The sequence below is a fragment of the Hippoglossus stenolepis genome, chromosome 3 (assembly GCF_022539355.2).
Source record: "Hippoglossus stenolepis isolate QCI-W04-F060 chromosome 3, HSTE1.2, whole genome shotgun sequence".
NCBI lineage: Eukaryota > Metazoa > Chordata > Actinopteri > Pleuronectiformes > Pleuronectidae > Hippoglossus > Hippoglossus stenolepis.
Window position 1 is genome coordinate 10572224 of NC_061485.1, and position 24901 is coordinate 10597124.

The window sequence follows — 24901 nt, forward strand, 5'->3', positions numbered from 1 at the left end:
TTCTAGGATCATGTTCCCTTGTAGTTTTTATCTCCTACTGCAAATTAGTTTTTTACATCAAGTTACATGAATTTTTAAAAAGTCAACATTTTCTTAGTGGAAAGTGTATTGTACCAGAAACAACATTAAGAAAATGGCTCATTTAAAATTGATCTTCTAAATAGAAGTTTTTTCTTGAACCACAGTGTAAATAACTTTTCTTTTGTCAAATCTCTAAATGACTTGCATTTTAGGTAAAAGTGACAAATCGAATAGCTAAATTAATTAACTTTACCTTAAAAATGTGTAAACACTCGTCATTTTAGTTTTCTAGTTTTCTGTCCAAATACAAAGGCTTTAAAATATCCCCCCCCCATGTTCTCCATTATTCCTGCTCCACTGAGTCATATTGATCTTTGTGTAATTCTGACCACCAGTGGCCTTATCACAGTTTAAAGATGTTATCAGCTATCAGTCTGCGTGAATGCACCTTCTACAGCAGGGCTGCATGAGAGGAACTTGTTGACAGTGTGCTTAATTTAGGGACTTTGTTGAGACTCACACTGTGCGCTGTTTGCAAGTGTGTGTGTGTCTTTGCCTCTGAACTCCCTGACTGTTGTGCAGGATAAACACACTCGCACATGGACACACACGTAAACATTTGGTCTTCTATTCTTCTGATGAGGACTGGAAATTTATGTTAGAATCAAACGCTGCCTCCCAAACCCCCGAAGCCGCAAAAACTCTAAAATTATCCACAACATTGAACATTTCTCTGGGCCTAAATTTAACTGCAGGCAACAACTGTTTAATGAGCTCAAATCTATAAAACTAACCTTAGTCTAAATCCCTCTAACGCTGTTGAAGTGTGTGTGTGATGCAGTGTCTTGCTGTTGGCTTTGTATTATAACCTAAAGTCAAAGTGCACACACAGCCTTTAACTGCATCATCTTTCTGTCACTGAGAGGATATTTTGTCCCCAGAATCGAACAAGAGCGCACAACAAACACACAACTCGTTTTCTTCTTAACTCTTAAGGTTCACAAACCAGGCATCGTGCTTGTTTGTCTCTGAGGTGACAACTAAACGTTGTTTGCTGTCAGGACTCCATTATCGTTTGCTGTAAGTGTTTCCTCATTTTATTCGGAGAGGTGTGACACCCGGCAGAGTGTCACCAGGGTGAGATCCCTCTGTGGCTGCTCGGCGCTAACGGGCAGCCTTGTGTGTGCGGTGCGCACACACATGCACACTCTCACCTTTGACCGTCACGTAGCAGTTTGTCGACCGACTGCACGAATCAACAGCATCACAGTGCTGTGAAAGCAAAAAAAACAATAACCCCCAGCACATTTACTCACTGACAGGGACATGTCGCATATCAGACTGTAGCAGCAACAATGAAAAGCGCAGTTCCTTTAATTCCTGCTGTGACCTCAGAGCAAAGTTAAACCATCACTTCTGGTCAGTTTCAAGTAGTGGTGGAGTTTCAAGAACTGAGGGCGTCTAAGAAGGGAAATTGGTGGAGAAAAAACAGAAAGAGACACTGATTACAAATTGAGATTCGGCCGAAAATCTAAAAAGTGTCCTAAAAGTCAAAAATGTTGAAGATCTGTTATATAATATATTCTGTGTCACTTCTGTTCAGGCGGCTCTCTTTCTCCTGTATTTATTGATTCTTGCTCTACGAGGGGAAGTCAACCTCGCGTGCATGTCTGTGGAGATTGCACGCTCATCGGTGTCCTGTGTCACACACACATGCATCAGTGCATGTGGAGAATCTGCGCGTGCCCTCCTCGCTGCACGTATGCCAGCGCAGATACGTGTGTGTTAAAGCCGTGTTTAGGATCTGGAATGCGAGCAGGGAGTTAAAGGTCCTTGATAAACCCAAATGAATCTGGCAGGCCTGACTCATAAGACAGCGATTTGCGGATCTTGTCCAAACCAGAAGAAAGAGGTGGAAAAAAACCATACGCTGACTTTTCTTCTCTCCCCAAGGCGCCTATTGATTATGTCTCTGTCTCCCCCAATAAAACTGTCAATGTTCACCAATATCAAGCAACGTGAGGAAATTACTACTCTTCATTCCTGGCAGATTGAAAACAGTCCTGCGACTGAGGAAGGAAACATCCATTTGAGATGATGACCTTTGTTCTGGCTGTGAGCGAGAGATTTTGGTTTCAAAGAGTGTGAATTAATTAGCGGAGGATGCACCCCCCCCATTTCAGGCCTCCATACACACTCACATTTGACTCCATACGCTTATTTTGATAGTGTGATGCTCCATCTTTCATATTGATGGAGAAAATTGTCAAATTTCTCGCACCGTTTTTAATTATCAGGGTTTTTTGAGATTTACACTTTCACTTTCTTTGCATTTGAGCCAGATATCACTAACCTTACTGCATAATTTTGGAATAACGGTGGCGATTACATCTATTTTCCTCATTGAAACTTCTTTATTTCAGTTTCAGGACAACTTTAATGAGGCAGCCATTTAGTCTCTATAACGGATTCAAAGAAGCCACCTAATTGGTGCAGTAACTGGTCTCTGCCCGCTGTTTAGATTCCAGTGTTTTCATTTATTTAAAGCCCGCTGACTGGATTATACCCGGGCTTTCCCCTCAAACGTAGCGGGCGTCTCCACCAGAGAGACATCCACACACCCGATCACGCTCATCCAGTCCCCGACTCTCGAATCAGACGCAGGGCTGCATTTCACGAGCGTCCTCAGAAACATATTTAGCCCTGTTGCCTTGTGCTTTAGGTTTTGTCAGTCCATGAAAAACCTCGCTCTGTTGTTGAGTTGATGTGCCTATTTAAGAGAGAGAGAGAGAGAGAGCTTTCTCTCCCTGTTTCCCTCACTCCCTCTTTCTCGTTTTTCTCCTTTTTTCAAGTGCCAATTTATTTCAACTCCTTTCCCCTTTTCTTCTTTCTCCTTCATTGATTTCCAAACCCCAGTCTTTGTATGCAGCTGGGGCCCAGCTGTGTGTCTGTGACTGTGTATGTGTGTGCATACATGTACGTGTGTGTGTGCATGCGTGTGTGTTTGTGTGGGTTTTTCTGGCACAGTGCTGCCACAGTGAGCATAGCACACTGTACACAAAGGACTCAAGCAGCAGAAAAGAGGGGGAAAAAGAGAAAAGAGAGAGAATAGAGGGGGAAACACAGCAATGAAAGACTGTCGCGCTTGTACTGTACAAAGCACAGGGGCTGGGCCTGTTGGACCGGGCCTGCTGTAAGATGTATCGGCGCTCGGGGATGAGGGGCGGGGGGAGAGAGCGAGACAGCAATGAAGAGCTCAGGCACCACAGTTTATTACCGGGACTCTTCAAGGGGCTCAGCTCGGGCGTCAGAACCAGCGGGTGGGTGGGACAGAGGAGGAAGAAAGAAGAGGAGGATGACAGAGGTGGGGAACCGATGGGGCTGACGACGAAAAAACAGCTCGTCGGCGTGAGAAGACAGGGGATGGAGGGGTTTCGAGGGGCACGACGGGTAGATGCACAAGAGACGGGACGGGGCGACAGAATGTGGGATAATCTTAAGTGTTTCCTTATTTGTTCCTCAACGTTCCCATAGCTCCAAGTGGCACATATTTTTCCCATCCCAGCTCTGCTGCGTTTGATGCCAGATCAACGCAGCAGTGATGGGGAATCCCTTGATTGAGTCCCTCTGGTATTTTTCACATGTTTATTCAATTATTGCTTGGATGCAGCCCAAACAGTCCCATGTCGTACTGTACATTCCTGCTGTGTGGCTGCCACACTGGTGATCCACTCCAGGAGGAATTATTATTTGGAAAGTTTCGTGGTGCCATTGTAGGATTAATACTCGCGCGGGGGCTTTCCGCCATATCGGCTCCCGCTCGTGATCGTTTGGAGATGTAGGATGTCTTTTGTTGAGATGTTACATCGACTTTTCATCGTCGGAAATATTGCAACGAAATGTAGAATCAATCTTTTTGTATCCGACTGATCTGCTCAGAGAAATGTAACCTTTGTTCAAACTGGGGCTTAGTCGCTGAAAGTAAAATCCAGGAAGAGCAGATAAGACTTAGTTAGAAACTTTAGTGTCGACTGTTTGAGGATCACACTCTTTTAAACTGTAAGACAACATGAATAACCACAGAGGCCATGAGGTGTGTGTCTGTGTGTGTGTCTCTGTGTGTGTGAGTCTCAAGGTGCCTCAGGCTGCACTTTTCACACGTTTAACACCAACAATATTTCTTGCGGCCTCTCACTCAAATGCGTGCGATTCTATTTTCGCATCAAGGCGTTTTATCTGACAGAAAAAGGGTTTACGTACTTTACATTATGATGTTGCAAACTGCTCTCTTTGCATTCTTGACAGATTCCATTTCCCCGTTTTATTATTACATCCTTTGTCATTGCTTTGGCACCACGCCTCACCTTTTAGTCTACTTGCAGATCTTCCCCTTTCTGCGCCGACAGGCTGGGGGTATTGTGCGTTTGATATGTGCCGCACGTGTTCGACAGGGGAGAGGGGTTAAAACTATCCAGATATAGGCAGGATCTCTGCACACCATTTATAGATATGTGCCGTTTTATCACACCTCAAATTAAATTTGGAACCCCGCTTCAGCTGTCATGTATTACAAGGCCCAGATGGGTGGCAGAGCGAGAGAGGGATGGAGGGGGAAAAGAAAAGAGACAGGGAGAGAGGGGAGAGCGGCCTGGCAGACAGACACAGAGTGTGTCAGTGTTCTGGAAGCGGCTCTAACAGGGCAGCATGTTGATATGTGGTAAACGACAGGAGAGGGGTGGCGTTTGTGGAGGATCTGCTTTGATCACCTCAGAGGACTGATTCGAGAAAAGGAGTGGTTTTCAGTTTGACACCTTTCTTTTTAATCACTTCCCATTTCTTTTCTGCCTTGCTCTCTTATTTCCTTATTTTAAACAAAATGTTTCTCTCGTTTTTACTTACTTACTTTTCTTCTCGTGTGGATCTTTTTTGTCTACTTAGCACCACACGGGCAACCATGGCGGCACATTGACAAAAAAATGTATCGCAGGACTGTGTAAGTTTGTGTAAAAAAAGATTTTTCTGTTCCTTCCTTTTTTTTTTCATGTGAACATAAAGTTGCTGTCTTGGTCATCGCTCAGTTATGAAATCCTATACCGCACCCCGGAGGGTGTCTGCCCTGCTGGGCTGCTGACAGCGTTGTCAGCTGATGGTAAATCAGCACAACACCAGTAGTTTCCTCTTTAGCTGACCACGTTCCCGTGACGGACATGCAGTTCTTGGCAGGTAGCAGAACTTTAAGATCATTTTAAGAATTACCTAAAATGACAGAAACCTTCTTCAAGAGAAATTTATTTGACATGTTTTTAGTTTGGTCCATGTCCCATCTGCTAACATGGAGAGGGCGGAGTTTATGACCTGGACTGCAGCCAGCCACCAGAGGACAATCGAAAAGTTTTGTCTTCACATTTTGGGATGTGGGATCGTTATTATTGGTCGCACCCCCTGATGGTGTAGTTGTTATTTGAAAGGGATTTAGACAATTAATCAATAATCGCAATTGTTTATAAATTATCTGTCAATAAAGTTTTAAACAAGATGTCACAGTTTCTTTTGACTAATCCAGCAACTGAAACAAGTGATTAAACAGCTACAGTATCACATGAAGGCCTGAACAGCCATAAATAATTAAGATAAGATCAAATTTACTGATCCCACACTGAGGAAATTCCCTTTTTACAGCAGCCTCATCAAAATAAGGTAGAAAAAGGATGTGAAAGTATAACATAAAATAAAATAGGCAATAAAATAAAAGGAAAAACAGAAATACAGAGAACATAGACATATTCCCACAGTACATAAGCTAACATCCTATTGAAAGTCAGACTTTCTAACAGTCCTGACCTCTCCAGTCCACCAACATAAACTCTATCTGCAGTCGAGGGTTTGTACTGCATCAGCTGAGGTGTGAGAACTTGGACCAGCAACAGAAAAGGCATGGGTCAGTCAGCCAACTCCTCCTCCTCCTCCTCCTCCTCCTCCTCCTCTCTCGCTCTGTCTCCCTGTACCTGTGATCACCTGGTACCACCTCCGTCTGACCTGCACATCCCACTCTCTCTCTCTCTCTCACTCACACATTCAGATAATGTACGTACTCAGTTACCTGGAAGGGAGTAAACACATTCCTCTGGGGAGAGAACACGCTCCGCTGACTTCTGGGCCCACCAGCGAATGCATCATCTCGGCAGAAATTTCCATCAGCAGGGATTTACCACAAAAAAATTCATTCATTCCGCCTGTGAGACATGCGATGCAAACATATTAGTTGTGTTACAAGAGAGTATCTGTGAAAACGTGGCCTGCAGCATCACAAATCAACAATGGAGAGGTTTTGGAAAGGAATTGGACTATTTTTGTAATAAATCATGCCTCTATATTTAGTCGCTTTCAAGCCCGATCAATTAAAACCTCACAAAAAGAAAAAGATGTTGATGTTTCCAACCAGCGTGACATATTTAAAGTTTGCAAATGAGTCTTTAGCTCAGGTAAGAACAGGATCCAACACAGGAAGCAACACAAATGCTCACTCTTCTCTGCTTTAATCTCATTGCTACGTATCATGTTTGTGTTGCAAATTTGACAAACTGGCGCTTAGGTTTGAAACGAAACAGGTCAGCCGCTAATAAAAGAAAATGAATAGGCACGGAGAACAAAAACAAAAAACTTTCTGAAGTCGTACATTTCTTTTTCCTTCTCTGCCGATGCGGTCGAGCGGGGTACCTCAGGGAAGCAGTGCAGTTATGATTATATGGTGCGTGTGTCCAGCTTTGCAGGAGGGATGGAAAGGGAAGTTAAGTTATAAGGCAGCCTGGCAGCATTTCAGAGCGAGGTAACGTCATCTGAATGATACGAGTAATAGGAAGGTGTGAATGCGTCCAGGCCTCGTATTGGGACGGGCCCCTGAACGTCTGACACAAATCGGATTTTCTTCCCTCTCTCTCTCTCTCAAACTTGCACTTTCTTCCAGCCGTCATCTGTTGCTTTTCTTTCTTCTTCCACTCTTCATCTGTGAGCTTTTTGTTTCTCGCCACTCCGTCTCCTTTCTTCCCTTTGATTCTTTATCTCTCTCTCTTTCCTGTATCGACTCTCCCCCACCTCCTCTATCCCTTTCACTCACTTCCATTTTTATCCACTCCCTCTCCTGCTTTCTTCCCCTCTCCTTCCATCTATCCATCCTCTGCCGCCCCCTTCTCCCAGAGCCCTGAACGGTTGCCATCATGCCCCCCACCCACACCACCTACCCCCGAGTGCCTCCCCTGTCCCACTGACACCACACGCTGCTCCCATCCCCCGAAAACCACTTCAAACAGCCAACGCCATCAAAGCTTGCAGTCAGTCAGCCAGGCAGTCAGCCAGGCAGCCAGCAAGGCAGCCAGTCAGCCAGCCGGCCTTCTGCTTCGACTTAAAATTACTGTCGTCCCAGTCGCGAGGCTGCTTTCCTCTTCTGATACACATCAAAGATCCTCTTAAACTCCCCAAGTTTGCGTTCTAAACCTTTCTTCTTGTTCAGTCTTTTTTTATATACATTATTTCGACGGTTGAGGTTTTGCTCTCCCTCCCTTTCTCTCTCTCTTTCTCCCTCTCTCTTCTTGCCATCACTTTTTCTTTCTCCAACATGGGCCAGGTCAGTAATGACATGCACACACTCTCCCGTGCAGTTCTGCTGCCTTTGCATTTTTCTCTATGACTTTAATTAGTTTCTTTTTCAAAGCGTGGGCTCTGGCATCACATGCACCGCACACACACACACACTCACACACAAATCAAGTTGAAACAAAAGCACGTACGAGTGTGTGTAAATTAATATGCAATATGACTCATACATCTTCCTAATCAAAACTCCATAACCACAAAAAGACCAGCGTGTGAACAATGCGTGTGTGTGTGTGTTCATTTTTTCCTTGTCTATATTTCTTGATGTGTGCGTGCAGAAAAAGTGATGAAAGAAGCACTGAGAGGCCGAGACGGAGAGAGTGTGTGGAGAGAGTAGACGGTGCGTGTGTGTGTGTGTGTGTGTGTGTGCAGGCGCGTGGGGAACGACTGAGAGAAAGACAAAGAACACGAGCAGAGCGCCACATTAGAAAGGCGTCTTTTCTATGTTTCAAAGCCTCCAAGGTCACTTGTGGTCACTGGAAACGCTCTGGTGTGTTATCATCTCATTTGAGGGATGTAATGTTTGCATGGGCCAGAGGATGGCGCCCCGTCTGTACGTTACAAACAGGATCTGACTGTTGGAACTCATCTGCAGGCTGACGAACATTTATCATTGTAAAGAAACATACTGTTATTATACTGATGCATTTTATAGTTTCTTATTTTGCTGATTGATTCCTGAATGAAGCAGCAGGAGATAAATGTCTCGTGTTGTCATGTTCTTTAATGACTATTTGTGGCCTTTGTTTTTTACTTTTAATTGGTCAAAGTGCAGAGAAATAACAAGGCAGTTGTATTTATTTGCAGTAGCTTTAAGGAGTTGATTTGGGTTTTTTTAACTACTTGTGTCGTGAATACCTTCACATGTGCGCTCTGATCTTTTATATCTCATTGTGGGTTCCTCAGAGTTCTTGTATCTTGTGTTTTAAATCGGCTTTGAGTGGCTACATTAAAACATTTTAGGGCTTTAATGCTCAAAGCACCTCAGAGAGATCGTATATAAAGACGTTTGAAGTCGACAAAAGTCCGTGGGATACCAGGCATATTTGTTTCGCCCTCAAAACAAATCTCCTGTCGTGGGCATAGCTGGAAGTTGCAGCTCGAGTCGAACTAACCAAATCCCACATTGTGTAGCTGTTAAACTCAAAAGAGAAGTTTTATTTAGCGTGCACCCCTATTAAAAAACTTCAGAACCTTTGTGCTCCGTCAGAGAATGTTTTAATATTCAAAAGGAGCCACTATTGTGTGGTTTCTTGCGCCAACGTACAAAATAAAGAGCCACATCAGACAGCTGGAACGGTCCCCGAGCATTTTCATGTGTCAAGAAAAAGAAGAGGGAAAACAAATTTGGCGTGGGGGGGAAGAGACGGGGGTATTTATAGAGTGGTGTGAGAGTCTCTGCAATGACAGGAGTCTAATGAAGTGGAGTTTGGGTTTTGATTCACAGTGCGGTGAGTGCGTGGGTCCTTCTGTGACCGTTGCTGCATTCCAGCACCGGTTCCTCGCTACACGGAAACCAGTGAGGGCCACAGGAGGAGGCGGAGGGCCAACTCCAAAATAACGTGGTCCTCAAACCAAGCTAACCTTTTCTCGGAGGCGTGCAGGCCCCGCGTGCTCCCAGTGCACGGTGGCAGTGACACTCAGCTCAAACATGGCGGGGGGGGGGGAAGCTAGAGTACAATAGATGAGTTAGTTTGTCACTGCTGGTGAGTCACTGACATGGTGAATTACACAATATACACAATTCAGCAGCAGGATGATGTGAGCGGTGTTTCCTGTGTTAACTTAGTGTGGTGGGTCAGTGGAAATTGTTTTCTGCGACAGAGTTTATGACAAATGTGTGATGAGGAAAAACAAGAAAGAGACAGTGAATTTAAAGCAGAGGCTGTAAGTCATTAGGATTGTTATAGGTTCTGGATGTTAAATCGCTTGACAGAACAACTCTATAAAATCCCTTTAAATTCTCAAAACACTTGTAAATTTCTATGGGTTAGAGAATCCAGTGGGAAAAAAAAACCCAAATCAATTTACTCGCTGTATCATTGCAAACAGAAGAATACATTCATAATCCCAAAAAAGATTCTTCTTCTCTCTAGTGTGTAAGTGTTTAATGACGCACGCAGACTTTAGAAAGTGTGTTGTCGCTTTGAAGGTAACGGCCGGTGAGAAAACGAGGTGACTCTTCTTTTGATAAATGTCAGTGTGGTGGTCTGGAGGACAGGTAAACATGGTGGCAAACATGCAAGCAGCAGCAGCACACAGGAAACCTCCGGAGGAAGAACACACGACCACAAAGGCTCGTTGCGCACCTCTTCACTCACACCTTTCGCCTCTTTAATGCAAAAGAGAAAAACTGATTGCTGCATTTTTTTCCTTGTTTCGCTTTCATCTCAGTTGCACCCAGAGATAAATCTTCAAACCTAAGTGATCTCAATTATTTTAACTTTCCTTCCTATTCTTATCTGTTTTCGACAAATGATTTAAAAACAGATAAGGGGACGAACTCATAGATAACGAGACTGTGCTGCTTTAACCCAACTGCGGTTTGTTTGCACGTCCTATTGCTAAAACTCTGAACACAACATCCCCTATATACACACAAAGAGGCTGTGGCTATGATGATACACTGAATGACAAGCTCTACCTGTGCAAAATGGGAACCTATTCATTTTGAGTTCGCTGTGGAAGTTACCATCATTACAGGTTTGCAAAAATACACCGTGGATTTCTATAGATGACTCACCACATGATCTAAGAATATACATAGCTGGGCTGGGAATCTACAGGACGGGCAAAAGTACACGCTGTGAGTGTCTGTTTCTCCTTCACACCACCTCCCCTCACAGCTCTGTCAACACCTTTGTGGTGTGATCACTCTTTAGGCCTGACGCTATTTGGGACCCTCTTCCTGTCTCACTGCTCCAGTTTCTATTGTTTCTCACACAGGCACGGTAGCTCAGAGAATGATGTGTTAGGAGGCTACAGGTTTAGCATTAGACTTACTCCATCATGGCGACACCGTGCAAAAAAGAGGGCCCTAATCAGAAACATTTTGATCTCTCTTTATATAAAATAATATATAATACACGTGGTTGCAATCACCTAATGTCACAAATATTAAACAACAAAGTTTGTCCTGCAATTTCATTAAGTGACCTCACACAGTATTTATAGTGTAACCTTATTTCTTGGTTGCCTGCTCCAGTTTTTCTAAGCTCTGGGCAATAAGCAGGCTACAACTTCTCTTTAAAGCACAGGGGTTTATTCTTCTTCTATCTTTATTTGATAAACACCAACACACGGCAAAACCGAACATAACTCTCGGACTTCCCAACAGGCCTACGCCACTGTTACACCTGTCCCACGTGAAACAACGGCAGGTAGGAACCAGTTAGCTCCTTGGGAAAGGGACATGCAGAAGCAGCTTAAATGTTACACGTGAAATATAAATGAATTTAAAGTCCTCTGAATGATACTGAAACAATGAGAATAAGAAATAAGAAACACGAAATTGGCACATAAGTGTTTAAAATAGCCCAAAATATAATATGTACCATATTTACAGTCACAATAGAACAACTAGAACAGCACTTTCTCGGATTGTTAAAGAAAGTTAAAACAAATTCCTGGATCAACCCAACACCAAAATGTAATAGCTTCTTGCCTGACCCGTACCGCATCCTTCCACAAAGTTTCATAGAAATCCATTTAGTTGTTTTTGGGGTAATGCTGCTCACAAACAAACGAACAGGGGTGAAAACATAACCTCCTTGGTGGATGTAACAAACCCCAGTAAAATGTGCATCAGGGTAAACAGGAAGAGATTAACTGAGTCTATCAGATGTGAAGAAAATGTTCCTTTGAAGGTGAAAGATGATGACAGACATTATATCTTGATGTAGATTGATCTTGCACTGCAGCACATGTACACACTGTACAGTAACTTACAGCTTTCGTAACTATATTTAACTTGTATCAACTTGTTTGCCGTTAGTCAAATGTTTCGGTCTGTTTGAAGCTACACAAGAACAGGTTTTCCACTGCGCACATGTGGTTCACTGTCGGGTGCAGTGCAGTGATGTGACGTGTAGATAGAGAATAACAGATCAGTAATACTGTGAAATCAATAGATTTTCAGATGCCAGGGCCCTTTTCAGTGCGGGGCCATGGCAGCTGTACACAACACCACAGAGCAGCCCAGTCTCTGTCTCGGGGCTGTGCTTTGATTCGCCGGTGCATGCAGGCTCCTCTGAAATCGCACTGAGCGCTCATGTGTGAATAATGAAACTAACACCAGCGCACAGTCACACCAAGAGCAAGACTCGTTGACAAATCAACCCTGTGTGTGGTATCAGCGAATGGCTCGGCGGCTTTGAAGCTAATAAAATGCCAAAAGGGAGATTCTGTTTTTGTGTCACAAGGGGCCCTAATTGAAGAGCATCATTAAAAGCCACAGTGAACAAAGGGCGAAATAGTTTCAATACGGTGTTTGTTGTCAAGCTAAAGTGTGCAGAATCGCGCTGCTGTTGTCCGCACTTCTGTTTTTTCGCAGGGCTTTAATCAATACGAGGAAATTAGCTGGGTGTTTATTTCTTTCGAGCTGATTGCTGTGCGACGCCGCCGCTGCGTCTTTCAAAGTGCAGATGTTGCCCCTGGGCTGCGGTGCTGGTGTAAATACTCTGACAGGGTGGTGTCTCCTAATGAGCGGGACATCTAACGGCACAGAGCTGTGACCCTGCTGCTGCGGCACCACATGGGCCTCAATTCTGCTATCTGCGACTGAAGTACAGATCATGTTGGAGCCACACACACACACACACACACACACACACACACACACACACACACACACACACACACACACACACACACACACACACACACACACACACACACACACACACACACACACACACACACAGTCGTGTCTCCATGACCTCAGAGGATATTACATTAACTTACATTGATTTCCTGGAGACTTACTCTAACCTTAACCATAGTTGCTACTTGCCTAACCCGAACCTTAATCTAAACCATACTAACCCTCAAACATGTCTTCACCTTAAAATTAAATCATTGACGTTACAGGGACTTGCTTTTTGTCCACATAAAGAAGACAAGTCGCCGTAATGTGGCAAAAGATTTAGGTCCCCACAACATGAGTAATAACTGGACCACACACACACACAGACACACACAGACACACACACACACACAGAGATTATTGTTCATTCGATGACTCTGTCGTCTCCTCCGCATCACATTGGTCTCATTCTCCATTCTTTCCACCGCATCAGTTTTGTTTGTTTGTTTTTCTGTATTACTCGATACCCTATTTTCTGTGTGTGTGTGTGTGTGTGTGTGTGCATTGAGGGAATTTCCCTCTGTTGTGTGTTTTTCACAGTTCATCATCAGTTGGAGGATTTGTGCCCAGGACGGTTTGACACTGTTGCTTTCAGTCTTTTTATGTACCTTTCTTCTCTGATCCTTTGTTCCTTTGCTCTTCTCTTATCTCTCTTTCTCCATCACCTCTCGGTGTAGTTTTGTCACTCTTTCTCAAACACTCACCCACACTAATGTTTGTACTTCTATCTTAGTGAGCACACTCATTGACATACTACATTCCCCATCTTACCCTAACCTTAACCATCCAAACTAAATGCCTAACCCTGACCCTAGAACCAAGTCTTAACCCTCAAACAGCCCTTTGAAAAAGTGTGGACTGTTCAAAATGTCCTCACTCTGTAGGATCTATGCTTAAAATGGTCCTCACAAAGATGTCATTACAGGAACACACACACACACACACACACACACACACACACACACACACACACACACACACACACACACACACACACACACACACACACACACACACACACACACACACACTTCAGTGCAAGAGCTCACAATCACACTCTGCAGCAAGTTGCACATTTTAGCATCTCTTCCTCCACACTAATATGACCTTTACAATCTCCATCTCAGTCTCAGCAGCTATTTGCAGACTTTGTAGAAGCGGCGTCCAATCAATTGAGCTCAAACTCGACCGTGTGACTTGGTATCAGTGCGGGTTTATTTTCTCCATCATTAGACAAGAATGTTTGCACTTCCTCTTCGCTGGCCACAAAAATGCAATAAACACGCAGCAAAACATCCCATTACCACCATTCCTATTGGTTACCGTGTAATTTAGAGCACTTAATCCTCAATTTGCTGTCGGCGTATAATCTGAGAAGCATTCGGATGAATTGAAATCAAAAGTTGCATTCCAGACTGAGGCGAGGAAATTTCAGTGCAGGGTTTTCTGTGAATTAAAGTCCCTCACTTTGGAATATTATATAAATCATACTCTCCTGTGAGCTTATGAATTGGGGGTGATATCTTCTTCTTTCAAATATACAAGTTTGTCTTAATTCTGCTAAACAAATCATTGTTGTCAGGATTGATCAAACTGAGAAGGACAAGGTGCCAAACAAGCATCACCCTGATAGAGAGAGTGTGAGTGAGAGAGTGAGTTGCTGCTAACATGAGGAGGATGAGGGGGGAGGCGTCTGCTGCTGGTTGTGGTCCTCCCCTGACTCATTGTGCGAATGTTACACAGCAGGTATGAACAGGAGAGCAGCCACAGTGACAAATGACACGTTTGAATCCTGCGATATGCTCTGGAGATGAATATGGATACCTGGTGTCTCTGAACTGCTCTCATAGGTATAGTAAAATGACAATAATCACACATCTTCCTGTGCTTGGTTGTTTGTTTAGCATGTGGGCGTCCATGCACCTCCATGTGGTAATTTATCTAGTTCAAAGTAGCAAGTGCTTAGTTTCTTTTGAGGCGAGTGAAACTGTTGTGGAAGAAGCACTATGTCACTCCTGAGAAGCAAATAATGATAGAAAAGTGTTTTAAAATGTATTTAAGTGAAATCTACGGGAGCTCTGTTGAATCAGTGAGTTTTTATTCATGGGCTGTGTTCATTTCCCTGGTTTGACAGTTTTACCACCTACATTTTGTACTTCATGAAATGTACCAGATGTTACAGTTACGTGATATTTGCACCACATGATTATGTCATATTTACACTCATGCATTAGGTCATATGAAGAGCAACGTAGATCTCATCTCTTACAGGTAGAACGATAATTTGTTATTAATATAAAACTTTAAAAATCTCTAAGAGGCGATAAAACACTGTTGAAAAGTTGGTGGCCTAAAAAACACATTTACAGCGAAACTCAGATCTTGTAAAATATGTATTTGATTTTCATTTCCTATTAATACGTAATTTTACTAGTAGGCATATGACATGTGTGTGTAATCCTTTTTTTGTATATAACAAAGCCTTATTACATATTTTATCCTTTATTTTTTGTTTGGTGTTTGTCAATTGTATATCTGAGCGCCGTCAAAATATCTCAAACTAATATGTGCAAAAGATGTTTTATTTTATTTGGTTGTTATTAAAATATGTAAGATACAATAATATATTAAATTGCATTGATAATATTGTATTACTGTTATTCTGGCTTTGTTTTGACAATCATCGAGTGTAAAGTGCGTAAAAATCAACAGAATGGTAATAAATTCATTGTGTGGTAAATTGGGCCTGGCCCTGTTTGTTGCCATTTAAAACCAAGAGAAACAAACAAGGTCATTTTTAGGTAATTACTGCGTGCTTACCATTTAGCCACATAATTACTAAGTCAATACCAGATCACATATGTGAATTGTAAAATAAACTGCAGCTTAGTGTCTGTACAGTCGATGCCCTCAGGGATATAAACAGAGGAGGGTTCGCGTGGACGGGACTGAAACTATCTCTGTGCTGAGCCAGTGCAAGAGAAACGCAGACTTTTTAAAATGTGGTTTTAGAAAATTTCTGGCTCACAAAAATATGTGCTTATGAATTTATAATTATTACTCATGTCTGTCCAACCCAATGATGTAAATAAGCAAATTAATATTGTAGTTCAGGGTTTCCCAATCGTTTTAGTCCGTGACCCACAAAGTAAGGCTCTTACTTTAGGGCCCACATTATCCAAGAGGATATTGATTTGAACTAATGTTGTAATGTATCATATGGTGCCACTAATTAACCTGCTGCAACTGATGCTATGACTATTCCTTGATAAACACCTCAGGGATCATGTGGGGACAAAGAAAATTATAGGGTTGATGAAATATTTATACATTTTTCATATTTATTTATCTTAAATTTAACAAATTTATTTTTGTGTCTTTTCTTTTATAGCATTAATGTTTAAATTATGGTAAATTTGATTGGTTTGAATTTAATTTGATCAATGACGACCTCTTGTCTGTGTCTCACAACCTCCCAAGCGGTCCGGACAACTAGTTTTGGAACCACTGCTGTAGGTGATTATTTTTTAGGCTGCAGAGGAAACTCACAATGGATTAATAAACACATTCGAAAAGAGCAGCAATTTGTTTTCTCTGAGTGCAATTCTGCATTTCTAACTATACGTGTCCAAGCTGGAGAACGTGACAATCTTTCTAACAGGCAGAGGCCGTCAATCTTTCACTTCAGTCTCCGTCAGCGAGGGAGAGCCAGCAACAGACAGATTAAAATAGCGCTGCAGTGTGTGATCTGAACACAAGTGTTGTTGTCAAGCCATCAGAAACAGTCCCCAGACGACCGAGTGATCAACATTGTCAGGCATGATGCAGCACAGTTCGGTTAGCACTCTCTGGATATGAGTCACATTCTTCCCACGCACGATAAAGTGCATGCACAACAGCAGTGTTCTGGTGTGTGCTAGTTTGGGTTACTCTTAAATTCATTTTGTACCTTGACACACAATCCGTCCATGGAGGCGATCCCAAGCCTCCTGCACTGTTCAAAGATTGTGTGGCTCCAACACACATACACACACACACGCAAAACGAATCTATTTGACGCAGTCTCTATCCAAATAAATAAATCATCGGGCCTGATAATGAAAGCCATCCCTGTGCGGTGCCGCTTTAATGACAGGACATATAGACTCAGTGTCACTCACTGTCATGGGAGAGAAAATTAGAGCCAATTTGATGCTAATCAGGACCAGACTCTCCCCCCCCTTTCTTTGGGCCCTGGCGGTGTATGTCCTATCATCCCAAGGAAACTCCTGCAGGACTGATAGAGCAACCTCATCAACTTCATAACTACCCGCTGAAGTGGAGCATGTTTGATGAAGAATTTCACCCCCCTGAAGAAGAAGTCCGTCCTCCCCATGTTAGTTGATCGGCTCTGTAGGAGGCATGCACACTGAGTTTTATGGTTTAACAGGGGTGCAGTAGTGAAGCCGGGGGAAGGACGTACAACATGCTGATACAAACAGATACACGTGTAGGTGTTACATCTTAATACACTCATCTGAAGAATATGTGTAAATTGTTTGAGTGACTTAAATGTGATTGCGGGCCACCCCCTTCGGCTCTTTCAGTAGCAGAGTGACTGTGCATGTGTGTTATCAGTGCAATCTCATGTCTTTCGGGTTGTGAAGGTGTCATGGTTACCAGGTTATAATGTCACTCTGAGTGTACGGTCACAGCCGTGGGTCGTATGACATGTGCAGGGGAGCTGAAGGCAAACTATACGATGAGAACTGTCCACAGGCGAGTGAGCGAGGGTTGTAGTCGCAGAGACTCAAAAAAAAAAAAATGAAAATCTTTCAGAGGGAGTGAGTGCGAGTGTGTTTTGACAGGGTAATGAATAAACCTTGTTTGTGTTTTGTGACATTTAATGAGCTGTGAAACTTTACGTTTCTCTCTGATCTCTCTCGGAGCCAAAAGGGAAAATTCATTTAAGGCTAATAGGAAGCATGACAACGTTGTAGTGCGACCGTCATCAAATACTGATCAGAAACGTTATTTTTCACAACACAAAGGGGGGGGGGGAGAACTGGGAGCTCTGGCCGTTGGCACAGGCCGCACTCTCCCCTCGACAACGGTTTGGCTTTCTCTGATGCTGTATTTCAAACGCACTGGCAAGGAGTCCACTTTGTGTTCTTAAATGGTCATTACTTGGTTGTGATTAGATATTGCCAATCAGTGAGAGGAAAACAGAGAGTCCTCAAAGAAAGCCTTGGAAATAAGAGCCTACAGCTGAAATCCCAGGCATGTGTTTGTAATTGTCATTTATTGTCTTCGCCATGGGAAAAAGTAACGCGCCCTTCCACTTTTCTCCGCAGCCTGGGCACCGAGGGTACACTTTTAAAATGACAATATGTTATTTGTCTTCTTTTCTTACTGCTTCACTGCCACACGGTCATGTACTATACACATCACGGATCATGATGAAAATATAGTTAAAACATAAAAAAAATGTGTACGTTATTCTACAGTCACAAATTGTTCTTTAAAAACAGTTGCACATGAACTCAAAGGAACAAAGAAGTATATGTTGTAAATAACTGGGATTTAAAGTGACATTAAAACAAGCTGCATTTTCTTGGATTGAAGTTTAAACATCACAATGACGCATTAACAGCAGACTCGGTTAAATACATACATACTCTTTTGTTAAATATATCAATTGTTGTTTTTCAAATGCTTTTTGGTTCAATTTGTATCCAACTAAAAGCCTCGTACTGACCGAGTAAAATCTTCCCTTTAAAATGGATGAGAAATTAGTATTATAATATATTATAATAATTTATATTTCTGTCTGAAGTGTTGAGAAGTATACATCTTTCCTCAGTTATGTGTGTTGCATGCTGAGCTTGTCTGTTTGCGTTGATCATTATCCCACACATCCACATCGCCATGTGAAATATCTCTTGATAAGAAACACATTGAACAACATGAAGACAACCTCATCCTCTTACTTACAGAGGAATATTGAAATAATAATAAATGTTAGATTTGCATTTAGAAAATATTTTTGAATTCCTGATTGGGTTTTTCCTCAGTTTGGTTCCTTACATATTTGTTTTAACCCAATGCGTTATTGTGTCTGGTTTCCAGTGGTCACAACCTACAGCTCAAATAACTAAACACCATCTGAAATAACAAGAGACATGTCCATTTCATTATGAACCATGTTTTTAAAAAGTAATTATAGGTTTGGACACCACAACAAAATAATTGGTGTGTCATTTAGCCCAGATTAAAGACATGTGTTGGTGTTATTTGATTTTTAAACGTACTGAAAACACAATACAGCATTGCAAAATCAAACATCCCCTAATGAGCTCATTTGATGCATGGCATTTAAATATAACTCAGAGCCCCCCTAAAACTTTCCTTTGTTACTTTCCCTCTCACAGTGGATGCTGAGCAAGCGACTTCACTGGGATCTGAGGGGGAGGATGAGGTGGGCCTGTGGAGCCTGGAGCCGCAGGACTGCCAGGAGAGCCTGGACAAGACGAGCCTGACGCCCAGCGAGGGGACGGAGGAGCCCGGCAGCCCCGCTCGCTCCACGCGCCCGCACAGCCTCAGCCCCGGCGCCAGGAACTACTGGGTGCAGGTGGAGCCGGATGCCGAAGCGGCTGAGGACGGCATCACTGCATCCACCACTGACCAGGATGGAGACCATGAAACATTGAGGATGTACTGTAAGTTATAAACTAAAGTGTTGTGTTGTCATGTAGGAAAAGTCTGAATTAAGCCCCTATTACCTCCGTCAAGGAGGTTAGGTTGCATCTGTGTTTGTTGGTTTGTCTGTTAGAATCAGGCATATTTAGGGGACTGATGTTTATGAGTGTGTGGAATTTGGTGCCGATTCAGATAAAGATCCAGATCCAGTGAATTGAACTTACTTAACTGGCTCCGTGAAGAAAGTATGAAAGTGTAAAAATGTAAGGTATACTGTATGAGACTGCTGTGGACTTACTCTACAGTAAGTGTAAACAAGTTTTCCAGCGGGTTTCTTTTCTGATGCAAGACACTTCCAGCCTCACGATGCTGCTCAAAGCCCCGTAGATACACCTTCGTATCAGCTCCTTGTGTAACCATGCCTTCCCTGAAAGCTGTTTCTTCTTTTCACTCTTCTCTTTGAAAAGGCAGCCTTCTGAAAGCATGACAAAAGAACTCATCCCACACAATGTCACAATATTTCCATGCATCAAAGAGGTGACGTTACGGTACTGAAATCAGCACTGTGCGACGCGAGGCTTTCCCTTTTATTTAGCGGAGATCAAAGGCTTGCGCGGCTCGCCTACTAACAATCACTTAGCTGCCTCGCCTCGTGTGATTCGGCCTCGCCTGATGAAGGCAAAGCTGAGTTTTTACAACACTCCACCGCACAGGCTCTTCCCTTCACCACATAAAAAAACAGCTCAAAATATGCCAACATCTGCAAACATTTGAAAAATCTTCCTCAAAGTCGCAGTGAGCAGAGTTGACTGGCCTGAGATAGGAGACACCCTCTCCACTTCACATTGAGTACATCTGTGGCTGTCTCCCTCTCGCTGTGCCTGTCACTGCACTCGAAGACACAAATGAGAAAGAATTCTTAAAATCGCGTGTCGCTTCTGGCCGATCCCTGGATTTATTGTTTTATCTTTCAGACTTTTTAAGTAAACAGTTTAATTCAAATTAAAAAAAATTTAATATAACAGAGATGACTGCGATAATACTTATATGACTGTAAAGTACCCGTGGATGAAATGCCCTCAAAGGATTTGACTAAGAAACGTTATCATTATGTAATATATTGAATCATTGATTTTATTGTTTGTCTGACTCGTTCTCACTCAAATAAAAGAAATTGGATAACAAAGAAAGAGAAAAGGTTTTCCAATAACCCAGATTTAGCAAAAGTCTCTAATTACTACGAAAATAATAGAATCTGCTTTGCTCCAAAAAGCAAACAAATTTATGATAGTCTCTTTGTTTAATATGGATTACTGTAAATGAAGGTTAAATGTAGGTCAGGAAAACTTGTCTTAACACTTAAACAGGTTTGTTCTATCTTCTCTGCAAGGATTTTTTTTTTCACCTTGACACTTGTAGTAGAATCTTGTAGCAACACTTATATTGTCCTGTAAATAACCAAAGTAATAAAGCTGAGTGTCTGCACGTCTCATAGTTATGTTTACCTTAGCTGCTGGTTCAAAATGAACATATTTCTAGTTATACATATTTCAGTGTCTTTTTATCTGTTCCCCAGGTAAGAACTCAGACTCCCAGAATACCTTTGAGGACCTGGCTCACTATGAATTCTTGGCCCAGTTGAAGAGGGCCTCTACCTCCGCCAGTCTCTTGGACCATCTGAGCCACAATGGCACAGCTGCCGCGTACCACCAGGGCAGCAGGCACGACGACCTGCCGCCCGCTATCTGGTCACCAGGAGCTCAGCACAGTTCACCTGAGGGAGCAGGTACGTGAATGACGGAACGGCTGCAATGATAAATACATAGAAAATGAACACGTGAAATGGCTGTTCTGAGTGTTATTAGTTCTAATAACCAACTCAACTGCAGGATGTCGTTAAAGGGTGATAAGCGTGTATAATGATGTACATGCTAAGAAAATGGGAAGAAAAAGGCAGAGTTCTAATTTTCCCGTCACAATGCAAATATGTAAAATAATTTCACTTGATAAAATAACAGCATTAGGTAGACATGTGGATATGTGACGTGATTAATATATTCTTGTTTCTATCTATAAATATTAGTGAACAATAAAAAATCATAATGGTGAGAGTTAAGTTCTCTCAGATCTGAGAATGAGAACACGTTTCATTCTGTAGCTTATACCACAGACACACAAGAAAAGGTGTCGTAAGATTCCATCTTCCTATTTCAACATTCAACCTGTGTGACGACACCCACATCGTAAAAAAACGGTCAAATTGACATTTACAGTCTACAATTTCTAACTAAGTTCAAAATAATACATTTTTAATATTTTCTTCTAAATGGTAAAGTTTACTCTGGCTGTATTTATGTATAAGGCGGGTTGGTGACCTATACCAGGACAGGCTTCAGCCCCCAAGCCTGAAAACAGTGTATGTGATTAATGCATGACAGTTTTCACGCTCTGTTTAAACCGTCTCTTCTCTCTGGGTTCCAGATGCAGCGCGGAACCAGCAGGTTTGTCCGTTCTGCCACAGGATGTATCAGCGAGGAGCCACTTTGAGGGAGCACCTCAAGTACTGTCAGGAGAGGGAGGGGGGGCACATGGTGTGTCCACTCTGTGGATACACTGCCCCCCATAGGGCACAGATGGAGCAGCACCTGGCACTTCACAATCAAATGCAGGACAAGGTGAGACTCAGAGTAGCATAAACCTTCCCTGCTGCAATTAGGGCAAAATGCCACAGCATGGTTCTATATAGTTTTAATTATTTAGTAGTGATATATTTGTAACTTTGTGTTATACATAAATAACCTTTGGACTGCTGTGGCTAAGGAGGTGGAGCGGGTTGTCCGCTAACCACAAGGTTTGTGGTTTGAACTCCAGCTCTTCCAGTCCGCATGGAAAGACACTGAACCCCAAATTGCCCCTGACTGTGTCTGAATGATGTGCGAAGGGGGAAAGTGCTGCACAAAGATTGTAGCACATAGCAATGTGTGAATGTGTGTGTGTGAATGTGTGAATGGCAAAACTGTAGTGTCAAGTGCTTCGAGAGGTCACCAAGTGTGTATGTATGCATATAAATACAGACCATTTACCATAATCATACTTCTACCAACCCTGAAATTGCTCCCTTAACGTCTTCCAGTGTAAAACTAATAACAGCATTCCGTCTTCCTAGAGTCCCATCATGCTTGATCAAGGCATGGAGACCAGGAAGTTCAAATGTATGCAGTGTGGCAAAGCGTTCAAGTACAAACACCACCTCAAAGAGCATCTCCGCATCCACAGTGGTGAGACAAAATAACATCAAAACACTTGTACTGACCCGTTGATTTGCTATTGTTTCCTCTGTATCACTAACCCTTACTTATCATGTCACTTGTGAAATTACACACCCAGTTCATGCGCTGACAGAAAAAAACGATTATGAAAAATGCAGAATGATGACACCCTGGTAAAAAGTATTTTCAGCCCACTCGACATCTTTTGACGACTGCGTTCTTTCTGTGTTGTATCCCTTAGGTGAGAAACCTTATGAGTGCTCCAACTGCAAGAAACGTTTCTCTCATTCTGGCTCATACAGCTCCCACTTAAGCAGCAAAAAGTGCCACAGCGGTGGAGGGAATGGAGGGGGACATACAGGAGGAGCCAGCGGGGCTTTTAATGGACACAACCAAAGCCCCTACCACCCCTCATATCTCCAGTCTCCCTCTGCAGGCAGGGGGAGAAACAGCAACGACAACGGCTCTCCTTTGTCTTCACAGAGCCAAGATAATTCCAGGTCTCTGGGCCGAGTACCAGAAGATCCTCATCAGCTTTTGCTGCAAGACCTTAACCAGAACCCTGCAGCCTTCGCCAAAGCTTTGGATCTGGCTCGGTTCTGGGACCCCTCGGCAGAGCTGTCCCTGAGGGCCAGTATCCTAAAAGGGACCACCCTATTGCCTTATCCTTACTCTGGGACCAAATTTGAGGAGATGCTGCAGGAGGTGCTTCACAGGGAGGTGAAGAAAAATGAGGAGATGGAAAGAGAAGGAGGCGCTGCAGCGGAGGAAAGGAGGGTGACTCACAATGGAGGAGGGCTTGAGAGACAAATGTCCCCTGACAGAAGGAGGGAGTCAGGGGAAGGGGAGAGATGCGTGCTTGGGGTGACGTGTCGCTGGTGCTCCCAGCTTTTCCCCAATGTGGCAGTGCTCCTGCAGCACGAGCGCTACCTCTGCAAGATGAATCCTGAGGCAATGGAGGTGCCCGAGGGTCTTCGCGGCAAAGACCATTCCTCGCCACCTTTGTTTTTCCCCAGATCTGCTCTCCAACTAGACAACAGCAAACCAGGTGAGGTCCCCAATGGTCTCTGTGGCAACAAGTCACCATTGCACAAGCCCAGCTGGCACTCTGTACCGCAGCAGCTTTTGGTCGCAATGCACTCTCCCACATCGTCCCACCATGATACCCTGTCCGCGCGGGCGTTTTGGTCCAGCCAGGAAAAGGGAAGCCCAAGCCAACCAATCAACCACTCCCCAGATCTGTCTTCACCCAGAGCCAGAAGAAGAGTTCCCTCGTCAGGATTCAGTTCTCCTGTCTGCCTCGACCTCACCAACTTCCCTCCTGAAATCTCCTCACCTCAGAACCAGACTAGAAGCCCCTGGTCCGCACAGAACGAACCTCTGGACCTCTCCCTGCCCAAGCAGCTCTCAGACCAAGAGGGGAGAAACAAAACTGTTAACGGCAGCTCAGCCAGAGGCGAGAAGAGAGAGCTTGGGGCCCAGCAGCAGCTGAAGAGACTAATGTCCAACTTAAGTCCGACTTCACATCTACCCTTACACTACCACCACCCGGTCTACAGCGGGGCCAGAACTCCTGTGTTTCCAGGGTCCTTATACAATGGTTTTCCTATCATCAACCAGTCTGGTTTGGGGCTCTCAGGACATGATGCCATCTCACAGATTCCATTCAGTCAGCCAGCTAATAGCGCTGGGTTTCTCTCTCCTATGGCCTACATGATGGAGGCGGACGCAGAGGCCACGCTGAAAAAGATCCACCAGGAGAGACAAGCTCTGATGGTGAGTAAGGCTTCTCTTTAAGATCTAGATTAAGTGCATTGTGGGCCACTAAACTCACCTGGATGAGTAGGTGCCTCGTGTGAGTCTTCCTGCAATGATCGCAGGTTCGGTTTGGACCCCACATGTCATCCCCACTTTCTCTGCCTCTACTAAATTTGTAAATACTCTGTCGTAAGAAATTAAGTAATTACTGTAAAGTTTAATTAAAGTAATAACCCATGCAAACTACTGCATAGTAATAACTTTCATGATTTCTTTACAGGGTGAGGTGTTAAGCCGCGGAGCACTGGACTATCTCTCTCTAATGGATGAAAGTCTGGAGGGAGAGGGTGGACCCGGGAGGAAGAGGCTAAAGAAGACAGAAGAGGGGATGTATGCTTGTGACATTTGTGAAAAAACCTTCCAGAAGAGCAGCTCGCTGCTTCGACACAAATATGAGCACACAGGTCAGTAGCTTGTGCACAGTCTGCAAGAACATTTGATATATAATTTAGTTTATTGGCTGCCATCATATTTGTTCAAATTTTGTTATTCATGAACATTAGAGATGCTGGTCGGCATATTTTGTTAACTTTGTATAGGCCTTTCCCCCTTTGTTACCTTTTTGTAAGTTAAGGTAACCATCTGCTTTAGTTACGATACA

The 24901-nt window shown here is 43.3% G+C and overlaps 1 protein-coding gene across 1 annotated transcript in view; it reads left to right on the top strand.

Annotated features, from left to right (window-relative positions):
- Positions 1 to 24901, top strand: part of LOC118105109 (zinc finger E-box-binding homeobox 2) — a 28140-nt gene that overhangs the window by 826 nt on the left and 2413 nt on the right. The window contains exons 2-7 of the mRNA XM_035152529.2: positions 18946 to 19233; positions 20790 to 20999; positions 21695 to 21888; positions 22380 to 22491; positions 22724 to 24258; positions 24521 to 24704. Coding sequence (XP_035008420.1) covers positions 18946 to 19233; positions 20790 to 20999; positions 21695 to 21888; positions 22380 to 22491; positions 22724 to 24258; positions 24521 to 24704 — 2523 coding nt within the window. The remainder of the gene's footprint in view (positions 1 to 18945; positions 19234 to 20789; positions 21000 to 21694; positions 21889 to 22379; positions 22492 to 22723; positions 24259 to 24520; positions 24705 to 24901) is intronic.